Source organism: Synchiropus splendidus, chromosome 4, assembly GCF_027744825.2.
Source record: "Synchiropus splendidus isolate RoL2022-P1 chromosome 4, RoL_Sspl_1.0, whole genome shotgun sequence".
Lineage (NCBI taxonomy): Eukaryota > Metazoa > Chordata > Actinopteri > Syngnathiformes > Callionymidae > Synchiropus > Synchiropus splendidus.
Window position 1 is genome coordinate 32,509,384 of NC_071337.1, and position 15,828 is coordinate 32,525,211.

General features: G+C 42.5%; 1 protein-coding gene across 1 annotated transcript in view; it reads left to right on the plus strand.

The window, feature by feature from the left end:
• The first annotated feature begins 1,139 nt into the window (after positions 1–1,139).
• kcnk9 (potassium channel, subfamily K, member 9) overlaps positions 1,140–15,828 on the plus strand; it is a 40,395-nt gene continuing 25,706 nt past the window's right edge. Inside the window, exon 1 of the mRNA XM_053864076.1 lies at positions 1,140–2,192. Within this exon, the coding sequence (XP_053720051.1) occupies positions 1,604–2,192 (589 nt within the window). The 5' untranslated portion in view covers positions 1,140–1,603. The remainder of the gene's footprint in view (positions 2,193–15,828) is intronic.

Genomic DNA, 15,828 nt, shown 5'->3' on the forward strand with positions numbered 1-15,828 from the left:
TACAATGCCATCTTAACATCAACAGGTGAAAGAATCCAGTGCATCACTGACCGGGAAAACAGTCAGTGGAGTGTTTATTTTGACTTGTCAATACAGTTAAATCCACTGAGTTTATTGGTTTTACATTTTCAGGACACGCTGTTGCGTGTGAATCTGGGTTTGTGTTTCTCTGTTTGGACTTAAAATTCAGTCAGTCTGTGTAATAAAGTTGTAGAGTGGACTTTCTGTTTGTGCATCTGTTTGTTGGGATTGTGTGACTCCTTGTGTGGTGGTAGTGAGTGACTGTGATTGTACCATGATCTTTGTTTGCTAGTGTGTGTTGTGTATTGATTGGCTCTCATTTTATGTACAGCGTGTCTGTGAACATTGTGTTTGAACATGTGTAATCTTTTGTAACAGGGTGTTAATGTGTTTTGTGTGTAGCTGGGTGTATGTGTGTGCGTGTGCGTGTGTTCATGAAATGTACATTGTTCTCATGATCCTCGTGTGGCGCGTTGTGTATTTATCTGCTGAACTGTATGATGCTTGCATGTGTGTGTTGCAACCCAGTGATTTTAGTTAAGTTTGTGTGTTGTGTTCTCTGCGTGTGTCTGATTTTCCTTTGCCTGTTTATGAGTGGTATGTGTGCACCGACATGTGTCTGTGTACATGTCTTTGGGTGTGTATTTTATGCCAATGTATGTCAGCGTGTTATAGCTGTGTATGTGGCCAACTGAGTATCCAGATGTGTTTTGTATTAATGTGTATTGCTTCGACCAGACCAGTCATCCGAGAAGAACTCAAAACAAAAACAGAACGTCTAGACCTATTTTCTTTTCCTCCAGCTTCCTGAGCTGCAGCTGGGACATCTGTTTTTAAATCGCTGACACTCTTCTGGCTGAAGGATGAAATATTAATGTGCTACATATTTAGTTCTACACAAGCATTTAGCACGTGCTTTCCTGGACAGCTCCACTTAGTGGACGAACGCAGCTTCGTATGTCTGTCCAGCACCACGGACAGCGCAGCTGAGTGCGACGCAGCAGCAGCTGTCGTTGTAACAAGTGTGTGTGTTGAGTAGGAGTGGTCAATGTGGGAGGGGTTGTGCTCCGTGAGGGGGGCCGCGGTCACTCGTGTCCTCTTCCAGAGCTCCTTACTGGATGAATCATGACACTTGGACAAGAAAATAGAAGAGACAGAAGGACTGACGCCCACTGGAAAGCAGAGTGCGTGGACTCATCAAATATGGAGCTGAAAATATGAGCAGAATGGATCTAGTCCATTACACAGTTTCTTTCATCGCAATGACTCATTTGAATCAGGGACTTCTGGCTGTGCGCCACTGCAGACGTGGGATTCACTTGGGGGACCACTGATCTGGGACCTGTCACTGCGGGCTGATGTGTTTGTTGGATTACAATTCCTGTAACAAGTGGAAAGGAAACTGACGACTCAGCATGTTTTCGTCACGTATCTAAAAGGAACTTCGAAACGTCCAGAGGCATCAATTGTTGCTGAAACTGAGCCGAAGTCTCACAAGTCCGAGATGCTTGATTGTTCCGAGTGATGTGGTGGACTTGAGGATGGACCGGAACCAGCAGCTCAGTTCGGACGCAGCGCGTTGATGGCACTGCGCACCGGGAGAACTTGGCTTGCTCAGGTCTTGCAGCGGGTCTCTTGGCTGCGGGACTCCTGCTCCAGACGATCCAGCAGTCTGCTGTGTCTCTCCGTGTTCCAGGAGCCACATCTTGGGGGCTGTACCAGGTACAAGGTGTCCGACTTCCGCTACCCCAGCGTCCTCCAGCCCGGGCACGTTTACCGGAGCGCACTTTTCTGCGCCTCCGCCTCAGGGCGCAGCGGCTTCTCCAACTGCAGATTCCCGGGAGGCAAAAGGGGACATGAGCCCCTCGGTCGCTGGTTCCTGTTGGCAATGAAGAGGCAGAATGTGCGGACTTTATCTCTGATCATTTGCACCTTCACCTACCTGCTCGTCGGGGCTGCGGTATTTGATGCCCTCGAGTCCGACTACGAGACGCGAGAGAAGGAGCAGTTGGAAGCGGAGGAGAAGCGCCTGCAGGGGAAATACAACATCAGCGAGGACGACTACCGCAAACTGGAGATCATCATCATGGAAGCGGAGCCGCACAGAGCCGGTGTGCAGTGGAAATTCGCAGGGTCCTTCTACTTCGCTATTACCGTCATCACCACAATAGGTAGGTGTCCAGAGTCCACTCGGGACTTGAACCTCGTCGGATGAATGCAAATGACATCTTAGAAGTGAACGTTCTTGGAAGTGCGCTTTAGAAGCTTTCACAAGTTTCGAGATTTTGACGCAACACGTTGCAGGCGCAGTTCCGGCTTCGAACTGCGTGGAATCTCGTGCGCAACAAGATCAGATCACTTCGGTTTGGGCGGTTTTAGGATTCCAACAAAACAGAACGGGGTCCAGGCCGCTGTTAAATATGAACGTAGGCGATGCTGACGTGGATGTTATTCCGACAAAGGTGATGCTGAAGGGACGACTTGTAACCTGTGATGTCTTTTTTTTTTTTTTTTTTTTTTGCTTTGCATCAACAACACGGAACGCAGTCATCCTTCACTACATTTGACCCCCTCTGGCTCATTTGAGTCAAAATAACACGATGGGCATCTAGATCACCTTTCTGAAAGAGTTGTTCCTCAGCAGGACCTTCCCCTGGTGCCCAGCAGTCTAGCACCAGTACACTACAGCGATGCCCCTGCAACTTCAAACTTTTACTGTGAATGATCACAACAAACTACAGATTAGGTAAATTAAATATGACCCTGTCTACGCGCTCCCACAATTTCCTTCCTCCTGAGATAGTTACATATTTTAGTCATAGAATCAGAAGATCAGAAGCAGCTTTATTTGTCATCCAAGGAATTCGGCTGATGGTAACTCATGAGGGATTTGCTAAACCATAAAAATAAGTGAATAAAATATATATACAAGGCGAATAAGGTAGATACAGTTGTAACATGCTGATGTGCAAACAAGTCAGTCAGATCAGTGCAATGTAGGTTGAAAGTGACAGCAGTGGCAGGTGAGCACAGCGTGATGTTATTTATTCATGATTTTTTGTCGGAGGAGAAGAAACCGTTTCTGTGCCTCGTGGTTTTAGTTTGCAGGGCTCTCTTGTAGCGGCCTGAGAAGCTTGACTGATGATAAACACATTTTTAACAGAAGCATTTGACTCCGTGTGGTCGTCGTCACACTTGCCTTGTCAGACAAAAAATGTACACTGTGTTTATATTTAGTTAATGTGTTTATTTATTGTTAAATCACAGCCCCTGGTGGAAAACAAGGTGCAAAACGATGACATAGTTCAGGCTAACTAATACTTCCAGACGAGGCCAGCATCAAACATTTAGAGGCTTCATTAAATATGTATCCTTGCAGTGGAAGTCATATATTTTACACATCTTTGATAAAAAATGTAAATCATAATTTAAAGTTATCATAATAGAACACACATTACTCCAAATTACTATTTCTGTTTTCCATTCTGAGAAGACGTATTTGAAAACCAGCGGCTCATTCCCTGCGTCGTGAGTTTCACACTCACTCCAGAAATACAGCTGCTTTCAAGGAATATCTGAAAATCAGAATTGCTGAGTTTGTGAGCTGCGAGCAATCTTCTTTTCCAATGAATCACCACTTGTGGCACCACAGTCACATGGAAGGAGTTTGATTGATTTTAATGCCTGCTTTGGTTTCTTAAGTCATGTCAAGATTTTATTTATTTATTTGCTACAGAAGCTCTCACTGGACTGAGATGAATCCTTCAAAATATTCCTCAACCTAGATGGTAATACGGAACAGTTACATGCTGTTATGTATACTTATAATCACCAGAGAAAACCTTGGTGTCAGAAACTGATGAGAATATTTATAGATGTATTACGGTTGAATAATTATTCTGAATACTTCTCTCCAAGAAATTCCCTGAACCGTCCAATGATAATGGGAACCAGATGAGAAAAGCAGAAGAGAAAGAATCCATGTTTGAATTGTTGGGCCCTAGTGACCTGAAACAAGGTCCAATAGAGACACGCGTTGACCTCAGTCGCCACAGAGTGAGGGATTAAATCCACTGTGACAAAACCAGAACACAGATCTTATTTTCATATTCCCATGTACAGGACTGGAGAGGTTTGCCTTCACCATACAAGCAGCACACTGGTGTTGGGAACACTAATTCACCAGGTTTGTCCTCATGTTTGCCCAGCAACACTTAACAGCCACGAGTGCTGGGAAGTGGCAGCAGGGCTGCAGTTGTTTCCAGGTTACAGCTTCTGGAGCCATTGTAATACTCGTGTTTTGTGAAGTGGTGAGATTTGCTGTGTGCTCTGTTGTACGGGCAGCTTTTCTGCTTCACCTGACTGTTGGTAAGTGTGAAGGTGCTCCAGTGAGAGTCAGTTCTGTGTTGCTGAGGGTCAAGTGTTGTTGTTGTTAGCTGGGGTGCCACCATTTTGCACTCTTGTGGTCTGCTACAATCCTGACAACCTGATGCTGCACTGGTTAGTTCCAGCAACATCCATTATTCAAAGAAAAATCACAAGGTTAAAAAAATAAAAATAAAAAGGAAAAAAACCCTAACAATGTTATAAAAAAAAGAGATACAATAATGTACATTTCTAGTCTGGCAGTTGTGGTTGATTCAGTTTGAAGGAACAATGTTCTACTCAGTTTGTCTGTGGAGCAGGACATTGAGAGCAGTCTGCCACGTGCTGCTCCTCTGCCAGTGGATGGCGCTGTGCAGTGGCTGGTGAAGGATGGACAGGAGCTTGTTCAGTGTCTGTCGCTGTGGTACAGATGTCAGGCTGCCCAGCTCTGTGCCTGGTTCACCAGTCTGTCCAGTGTGAAGAGTCCTTCTTTCTGAGGCTGCCCCCTGTACGCCACTGCTCGCATTAGGGCACTTCCTACTACTGACTAGAAGATCTGTACCAGCTTCTTGCAGACATTGAATGACACCAGCCTTTTGAGGAAGTACAGTGTGCTCTGCATCTGTAAATCCAAACAGACTTGCAGAACCTCCTCAAAATCAAATCACTTCTAACTTACCTACCTTAATCCATTGCAAACCAACCCTGAACTCTTCATTGAACGATGTTAGACGGTCTTGGAGTTACAGACTAACAAGTGAACTGGGCCCTAATACATATCCTCTGCCCCGCTGTGATTGGCAGCAGTAATGACGGTATGATGCACCACATTTCTACCTCTTTTTTACTGCAACATCTACCTTCCTACTTCCCCAAATGAAATCAGGAGAGAAATGATGGAAACAACACATTTACACCCACCAAAACATGAGCTGCAGTTCCCCCCCTTCCCGGTCATTTCTATCATTCAGAGCAGTTTGTTTATAGGAAGTGATGTGCTGTTACACCACCCTGCCTCAGCCAGAAGATTTATCAGCACTACAAGTGGTGATAACTTTCACTGTCATAGGATTGAAATGGAGCAGATAAACTGATCTGATCTTTTAATTAGATCAGCTGAGAAACGTAGTGGTGCTGCAGCACTTCACCAATCTGTCATTTTCCTTTATGGATGAGAACCTGAGCATTTAGAACTCAGCCATCCACTGACTGAGCTGAGCTGTGGACAAACATCATCACTGGTGAAATCAACAGTGGGATGGAGGACAGTTTGACTTCGAGGGGAGGTCTTGGGGTGCGGTGGTGATGATTGTGCTGAGCGTGGTGGTGACAAATGTGGAAGACGATCTTCAAAAGTGCTTGGTCATCAAGGAAATGACAACCAAATCTTACAGGGAACTAGCATGATCAACCTGAAGTGAGATGGTTGAACAAAACAGAGCTGGGGTTGTCTCTTGCAGTCTTGTAATATGGTGGTGGATCAACCTGGATGTGATCAGGGAGAGATTACCAGCAGCTGAAAATGGATGATGGAATGGGCCTTTTGGGTTGGTTGGGTATTGCTGCAAGAGATATGAAGATGGTGGCGAGAGCTCTGCCGAATCGTTTATTACTACTCACTCTCCTGTGAAAAATTAGCTGCTATTGCATTGACTTTTGGCAGCAGTAAACTGAACCTTTGCTCACAATTTAGAAGTGTCTTTTGTTGCCATCTGAGTTGTGCATTAAAGAGTCTGTGTTATGGTAAGTAGCAAATGAACACTCTACATATCTCTGGTAATATTGGCCGACTAATGTTATCCGTCCCAACAAAGTGCAATAATCCAATATCGCTAATGTTTTTTCCTCTGATAATGAAAACTTAAAACATAATCCCTAGGTTTTTGGCCAAATGCTTGTGTGCACTCACCATTTGATGACCTCATCCAACAGTACTGGGACACGAAGCAACAACAACAAAAACAACAACCATGTGGCCAGTTCAGACTAACAAGCTTGCTCTCTTGTTACTACAGAAAATGGCTGTGATCTGGATCCCCCATGCAAGACAAGGCACTTGTAATGCGCAGTTCATCAGCTAGCAAAGAAATGGTACTCATATCATCAAATTCTTATTTTCATTTGGAAAATCTCTAAAAGAAGGCTATGTTTACTTTTTCCCCACTTATTGTTCCTCTTTGTATCTGCATATTTTTTTACTATTCACAGAAAGAGAAGGCAGAATGAGCCAAGTTTATAATCCTATTATGTACCTCATAAAAACGAGCAGGCTTCAACATAGACTGAACAAATGTCTGAGCCTGCACACATTGTGTATTTTCTTTTTCTTCAAACAGTTGTCGGAGTAGTAATGACCACTGTGAGGATGAATTTAGCCAGAGTGTGATCAATCAATTTTGGGTCTCGACAAAATGTCTCAAATAAATATGCTCAATTATTTTTCCATAACTGAATCAGCCACAGACTGACTGGCTGAAGTGTGGTATCACAAGTGTGGTATCACAATATTATTGTTGTTCCCTTTGTTGTAGGAAATATGTGAAGTGGCCAAAACATCGCAGTTGGGGAAGACTACATGTAGTTGTATTGGTTGATATCAGAATTTTAAATCAAGTGTTTGGACAGCATCGCCATCACCAACGGCATCCAAAGGTGCGCCATAATGTAGGTGAGGGTAGAAAGACACAGGCCATTTTTGAGGCAATATAGATTGAAATTGTTGTTCATTTTGCAAATGTTGAGGCCACAATATTCTACAAATACTTAAAAAAAAGTGAAAAAAGTGACAAAAAGATATGATGTCTCTGAAACAGCACATCACTAAAGCCATAAAGGCACACATATAAATCGTCTATTATCAGCATGATGATATGCAATATTTGTAAAACACTAGCATCTGGCTGTTTCAAGATTTTCACCGACCTCTGAGTGAAGTAGAAGAAAAATGGACGTGTCTTCTATTTCAGGATTTCCAAACCGGAAGAAACAAATGTCTCATGTACCACATTGTCCTGATCCTCGTCAGTTACTCTGTTCAAGTTTTGGAACAAATACTTTTAATTTGGGGAGGCTGGCACTGCTCCTGCTATAAAAAAAGGAAACAGTTCCTTCTCCAGAAGTGATGTTTTTGCCGCAATGTCCCATAAAGACTATTGATTACTTCCACTTCACTGACGATTAAATTGAGCAAAACGACCTAAAAAGCCTTTAGCAAACCAATCAAGTGCATTCAAAAGTAGGTCTCCTCCAAAATTTCATTGTCTGAAGATCTTGTTTTCGTAATGTGATCACACATACATGACATACTCTCACCAGCACCCAAATCTTGCCAGCTTGTCCAGTCATGCTGGTCTTCAGTCCCACAGCACATTGCGGAACGTTTCACAGCCCAAGCTCAGGCCCAAGTGTCCACCTCTGAACACCATTACAAAGGAGGAGAGCACTTCATGCGCTGCCCTTTCTTGTCCAGCGACAAGCAATATTTCCATAACAGTCTTGTGTACCTTAGATCCCGTCTATCAGCACAACATCGTGAAGGTTCAAATTTCATTTGAATAGCACTGTCTTTGTTCTGCACCTGCTGACTCACAAGGCAGACAATACACATTGGTCTGGTCTGTTCTGTCAATATTTACATCAATGTTGTCCAATGAAAGCAGCACTAATCACTGGTTTCACTGTACATTTGTGAAGTGGACTCATGGGCATTGAAGAGTTTCACCTCATAAACCTACACTTTCATTACAGTGATCTACTCCTAAAAAAAACAAAAGACAAAAAAAAACAGACCAAAGAAGTCCAGATCAAATCAGCCAGACCCAGGCATATTACCAATTTCTCAAAGAGCGCAACAGAATGGGTGATCCCATGATGGCAGTGAAGAAGGATTCACAGGATTTATCTTGTCAAACTGTGACCAAGTGATGACAGCAAGAAAACACTAGTGGAAAACAACGTTGGTTGCTGCTGGATAGATTAAAATAAAGTCTATATGGCAGAACACTTATATACACACACACACACACACACACACACACACACACACACACACACACACACACACACACACATATATATATATATATATACACTACAGGACTGTCTCAGAAAATTAGAATATTGTGATAAAGTTCTTTATTTTCTATAATGCAATTAAAAAAACAAAATGTCATACATTCTGGATTCATTACAAATCAACTGAAAGATTGCAATTTTAATATTGCTGACTATGGCTTACAGCTCAAGAGAAAAAAACCCTGTCTCAAAATATTAGAATATTTCCTCAGATCAAGTAAAAAATAAAAAGTGATCACAGCAAAACAAAACCAATCATTTGAAAATATCCATTAATACACTCAGCACTCAGGATTCTTCATTTGCATTGTTGGGTCTGGTGTCTTTCAGCTACTTCTTCACAATACCCCACAACTTCTCAATGGGGTTCAGGTCAGGGAATCGGCAGGCCAATCCAGGACAGTAATGCCATGGTTAGTTCCCTGACCTGAACCCCATTGAGAATTTGTGGGGTATTGTGAAGAAGTAGCTGAAAGACACCAGACCCAACAATGCAAATGAGCTAAAGGCCGCTATTGAAGCATCCAGGGCATCCATAACACCTCAGCAATGCCACAGGCGGATTGCCTCCATGCCACGCCGCATTGATGCAGTAATCCGTGCAAAAGGATTCCAAACCAAGTGCTGAGTGTATTAATGGACATTTTCAAATGATTGATTTTGTTTTGTTGTGATCATTTTTTATTTTTTACTTTGTCTGAGGAAATATTCTAATATTTTGAGACAGGGGTTTTGAGTTCTCTTGAGCTGTAAGCCATAGTCAGCAATATTAAAATAATAAAAGGCTTGCAATCTTTCAGTTGAATTGTAATGAATCCAGAATGTATTTTGGCTTTTACTTTATCACAATATTCTAAATTTCTGAGACAGTCCCGTATTCCACAGTTTAATTTAAATTAAAGCAGAATTTCAGTTTGGAAGTAATTGAATTGAATTACTTTCAAAAAGACAGGTGGACAATTATTGAATGAGTGAACTGATTTGGGATGACAAGCATTTTAACACTCACCAATAAACCTGACTGGAGGAGGAAACTACAGGCATTTCTTATACCCTCACAGATGACATACAACTCCAAGTATCTCCCATGTCTTGAATGCTGCAGGAAGAGATATAAAACCAACTTGCTGACAAACAACAAAATTATGCAAAACAGCAAGAATATGTTGAACATTTATTTATTTATTATTATTCAGTCAGTTGATGTGAGTAAACAATTTAGATGACTCACTTCTACTGAGATTGTTCGTGTCAGTTCACTGTCAACATTTGCAAAGATGAGGGAGGCAGGGATGCTGCTCTTTCTTGGGAATGCATCACTTCAAATATACCATGCATTTTCTGACATCTCTCAATGGTTCTGCTGCTAATAAAGTTCTCAACTGGTCGCAGCTGAGTATCTTTCCTAACACTAGCAACCCTTACATGATAATGAATGGGCAGGCAAACCTGAATTCTCGTTCCCTTTGGCTATTGAATATTTTAATCTATCTGGGAGGGGAAGCAGACTTTGAAAATAATCACTAGTACATTGTTAGCATTACTAGTAGTACTAGTAACACAGAACTGTCTACTAGTAGATTATCAGAATCAGCTTTGTGGCCATGGTCAGTGGGGATCCCAGCAACTAGGAAAGTGCTTTGGCAGAACGTGCCCTCAAAAATAAAATAAAATAAAATAAATAACCCACAAACAACAAGGGCTGATCACAAATTCATCATCTGAAGGGAAAAAGATGTTCCTCTGACGGGGGGTTCCTCCTGCCAGAGGGAAGCGGGACTGTCGTTGGCCTGTCGTTACTGACCACTTTTAGCCGTCTTCACCCTGCAGCCGGGTCATTGGCTGAGAACTGCTGCATAAGTTTGTCAGAGTATGTGGCTTTAACTTTGTTCAGTTCCCTCTGAAACCGATACTTCACCTCTTTGTAGCAGTTCCTGTCCCCACTCTTGCGAGCTGCCTCCTTCTCCCGTCTAATCTGGCTGAGTTTAGCTGTGAACCAAGGTTTGTCATTTGCATAACTCACCTTGGTGTGCGTTGGAACTATGCACTATTCACAGTACCTGATCCATGAAGTCACAGTGTCTGTATACTCATCCAGATTATTGGTCGCAGCCCTGAACACCTCCCAGTCTGTGGTCTCCATACAAGTCTGCAGCTCCTCAACAGCATCACTTGTCCAGATCTTCATGTTCTTCGCGTTTTGCAAGCATCAATCTCTGTAAGTAGGAACAAGATGAACCATCCGGTGATCAGAGAGTCCCAGTGCAGCTCGAGGGAGGGCGTTACTAGTGTTGTGCAGCGATGTGTAGCAGTGATGCAGCACACTCTGCTCTCTGGTGGGGCATTTTACCACCTTCTTGTACCTGTGAAGCTCCTCGCTCAGGTTCGCCTTGTTGAAGTCACCAAGCACAATAACAGGGGAGTCCGGGAAAGTTCTCCACATGCAGAACCTGATCAGCATTTGCTTCACTTGTATCACATAGTCAGATACTATTGTGCAATAAGACTTCACTAGTATCATGGCATGAGGTATTTCCCCACATGTTGTCCACCAATCATTCCTGACTAATTGGCCAATTTTGATCTTACCAACCCACCCACCTAGCGGGCTGAGTGTTCATGATGCATGACAACTTCCGCATGTGCGAAATTTAAGCATGGCACCGGGTAGTGAAAGGCGCACAGAGTTCTGAAGCAAACGCAACACAAACAGAAGAGTACAATGTCTGTGACTTTATTTAGAGTTCTCTTCTCAGATACCAAGTAAATGAAGGAAACTTTCCTGATTCATCCATATGTTTCAAATGATGAAGTCTTCCTCCCCATGATCCAGTACAGTGAGTCCCTCATCATAATGATGATCTGTTTCAATTCCATTGCTTTATTAAGTTCTCCCCCATCTGAAATCTCTGCGAACGAGAGGCCCACTGTTACATCGCTGTAGTCTTTGCGCCGCCTACACAGACAGATTCCAGCCCTAATGTCCCCCTCTCATGGTCATAAGTATGTTTTGAGTCTGGAGATGCTCCGGTGACTACATTTCCCCACCATTCTTGGGTCCATCAGTGCAGGATGTCTGCATATTCTCCTCTCTAAACAACACAGCTCGTGGGCAGGACACTGCAGCTGATTTGGACAGACGAAGATGTGTGGCATTGGCTGTGTGAGATTTTAACATACAAGTGAGCCATTCCATGGAGTATGTTGGAAGCATTCCTTCCGGCAGCAGTCAGCAGAGGCGGGCTGAAGGTTTCTTCCTGACCAACCACAGTAGAGTGGGAGCGTGGTTGGGGAGTCAGTCACAGTAAGATGATGCTGTTCGAAGGCCGGGGATCATGCACATTTCCAAATTTAAGTTTTTCGAATAATAGACTTTTGTGCAGACACATACAGCTGTGTTCAATAAGTTCCAATATCATTTTAAGGCACAGAAATCAGCACAGTGATTGCTCTCTAAGGATGTGACAGCTAACCTGGATTTGTAATGGTTTAGATGGTCTTCCAGTGTTTGGTGTCCATTTTTTGGCTTTACTTTGCTCAACCACAGAAAAGTCAAAAAGCAATTTTGTAAGTATGTAATGAATTATGTACACTGACCGAAAACTGTGATCTCCTTTAGCACACCCCATTAAAAAAGCTGTTGTAAATATGGGAGAATTATCAATGGCAAAATCGACCAAAATCTACTAAATTCTGATTAAATTTCTGGATGAAACCTCTTTATTCGTGATAAGAGTGTGAAGTTTGAAAGGCACACAAGTGGAACACATTTCAGCATTGTGGTGCGCTACAATTCTGCCAGACCCCTCAAACGGATAAAATGAACGCAAAAGCTCCACTGAGAGGCAAAAAGTATAAAACCCGTTATTAGGAGGAGATGTCAAAACCAAGAATAAGATTAATACCACATTGTGTTTTTCCCTCTAACTAATGACATTCTCTTCGACTGTCTTTGCAACAAATCCAAATGTACGTTTGGATTGACCAAGTCATAATTTATTTCACACTGAAAGAGTGGAAAGGATGACAACATTATCAGCTGTGCCCATGATTCTGTTCTGGTTTCAACTCACCGAAAGTAACAGCCACCAAAGCATTTAAAGCAGCTTCAAAACAAAATGGACTCATGTGTCATTTTGGCAGGAGGCTGCTGTGTAATAAACTGCCTTCTTTATCTAAAAGGGGATGTCGCACAAACTCATTTTCATGGGGCGGAGTTCCAGTGCAGAGGATAGGTTTGAATTGAGAAGCAGGTTCATTCATGCACCTCACACAGTAATGTGCATGGCACAACTAATAGAAGATTGGTGTGTCTTCAGCACAGTCTGGAAATTTAATTGGCACGAAGCGCTCTGCTGTGGAGGAAAACATTTCAACCAAAAATGAATCGCAGTTCATTCAGTCCAGCCCTCAGGTAGCGTCCTCCTGTCTTTCTCCACATCTGGCTTCTCTTATCAACAGCATGAACAGTGATGATAATAAGAGCATTTGAAAGAAAATATTCCACTCTGTTATGCAATTAGACAGGTCCATCAAGGTTTATTGGACCCCACCAGCAGCCATTGTTTGCTTGGGCCCATAGTACCTACTATGTCATGTCTACCATGGATACAGGGTCTGCTTTGGCTTCGTCATCTAACCGGCGTATGCGGGAATTCACAGGTTCTCAGATGTTCTCTACCTTCAATGACCCAGAGCACTTGGGTGCAAACTTTGAAGAGAATGGCTTTGGACAACGGTTGTGTCTTTGCCCAGACCAGCACCCACTCCAGGAAGAGTACACCAATAGAGTGCCAGCCTTTTCTGGCTTTAGCTACACCTACATGTTGCATAGCCCCTTGTAGCATCATATGTGTAGATGTGTTTCGTCTATAGCTGTATTTTGGGAAGGGGCAATATCCATTGTTATTTATACGGGTCCTTTCAATTTTTGACAGCGCAAGAATTACAGGACTCAGTGATCTCGGTATTGATTGAACTCGGGCAGCCAACCATCCCAGTCTTGACCATGCTGTCCAACAAAGGAAGTGATCATGGTCATCAAGTCTGACTGACATGTTCTGTCATGTTGGTCTGAAGATGGTGGGCTGCGGTCAACTTCTGACTGATGGCCCACGGTCCACACAACAGGGACATGAGCTGCCTCCTGAATTGTGGACCACAATCAGACGCCATTTTGGAAGGTACTCCCTGCATGATGGTCAAATGTTTCTGCTTGTGGTCATCCATTAGGAAATTGCAGGATTCTGCAGTTCAGAATAACTGGTTTTAATGGTGGGAGCATCAAATTCCTTTAACTAGACATGGAAAGAGAAAATAGCGACAGAACCCAGACATGAGAGAAATAAAGCTTTAAAGAACTGATTCCTTCATAATTAACCCCATCGAGACGTTCACCTGCTATTTTGCATTGGAAAATGCTGCGTAACATTCAACACTTGCGGGGACAACCTGATGTTCACGGGTTTGTATTGATCAAAAACGTTAATTCTCACACTCCACTGACTACAGAGGCATGGAGAGATTGATTTGAAATTCAAACCAGTTAAGGAACATAGGCACTGGGAGGTTGTTTAACTATTAAACTCCCAGATATTTAAATACAAAAATGTATTAACAACTTTATTCAATTGAATGGACTAATGTGTTAACGGCGACATATGCAGTTTTAGCAGATTCTTGCCCAGGAGCCCATGCTGTCATGTATCTCGTTGCCCTGCAGAAAAAGAGATGCTCCCTGAAAATAAAAAAAATAAAAAAATTAGAAGAAGACCTGTGCCTTGGTGATGCAGCAGTTGAAAGCAGTAGTGTTAGTAGTAGTAGATGTTTATTTGAATCCGTTATCAGAATGAGAAAGGAGCTCAGAGAACAGTTCTTTTCATTTCTGCACCTTTTATGTATTTTGTTTTCCCAGACAGACTTCCATATCTTCCTGTTTCCTAATGTACACCATGCTGATTTCCAGTGTCCTGTAGATCAACTTAATTGTGTGATACAGTAAGAGCACATTTGCAAGAATGAGATTGAATGGTTAACCTTTCTCACTGTGTCATTGACTTATAGTCGCTTTGCTTTCCCCAAGAACCCTTATTGTTTTGTTCTATGAGTCCAGTTATTTAATTTCCGCCTTTATTTACAAATTCCTGCAGTGCCGCCATTGTCCCATCTTGGGATTGAATAAATTTCTACAGACCTTCTATTTCCATCTCTGTGATAAGCTTCCTACTTAGCTTCCTTTTTGGCGACTCACCTCCAGAACACTTGATGGTTTCTTTCCAAACATTTTGTTCTATAACTGTGTCTGATGCGAATCAAGCGCCAGAGTTATTTATTTGCCTTTTTTTCTTCTTCCACAGTTTTTCGAAAACGGTTGCGTCCAATCTTTTCCTATCTGTTTTTGTGATAAACCCGGTTCTTGATTTGGGAGCACTTGTATTCTGAGAGTTTTACAATGTTAGTCATTTGAATCACTGATATTTTACTGTACATCCTTTGTCAGGTCAAGGAACGTTGTCGTCTGCAGTGCTTGTGTGCTGTTTACTTTCAGATCTGTGCAGGAACCAGCTGAACTGATCAATGGCAATGGTTGTTCCTATGACTCTGTAGCTCTCTTTGAGAAGTAATGGCTCTGCATCAGATCGGTCTGATGTTGGGTACAGCATTTTGAAGAAGTCAGTATGGCAATAGTTTTGGATATTAAAAGGAGAAACACTTTTGGCTTAAACTAAAGTTAAGTATAGCAGTTAACATTTTTCCACTGCCCCAATCCAGCAGCCAATGAAAAGAAATGAATAAATAAGAATCTTGTCAATCTTGTTGTTTTAAACTGCAGATTTTAGCTATGATGCAGTCAAGACAGTGATGTAACTGATTGAGTTGGATCAGTGAAGTTCATATTTACAACTGTTGTTCAGTGCTGATACACAAACACACAAAATATCACTGCATATTTAATGATTTCCATTCGTCTACATCAGGGGTGGCCAAGTCAGAGGCTAAGAGCCACATTGTTTACCTGTGTTGCTGAAAAGAGCCACATCCTACAGATATGTAAGGCTGCAAGGCTCACCTGAATAGCTGGTCACATGCCTTAGTGGCAGTCTAGTAGTTAAAGCACATCCCTGTGTGTCACAAGGTTGCCCGCCCTACGTCTCTTGTGCATGTAATTTTACAATTCATACATTTTACTGTGATCCTCCTCGAAATATCAAGCGGCGTGGATAGAAGTGTGTGCGCCATTAGTTTTACTTACGTATATTTTTTTTACGTGGCTCATGCCAGCAATAACGTCGCCCCGGTCTGTATGTGTGAGCGACGCTGCAGACTGGAGCTTCTCTTCATGCCACTGAATTATACAACTTCAAAAAC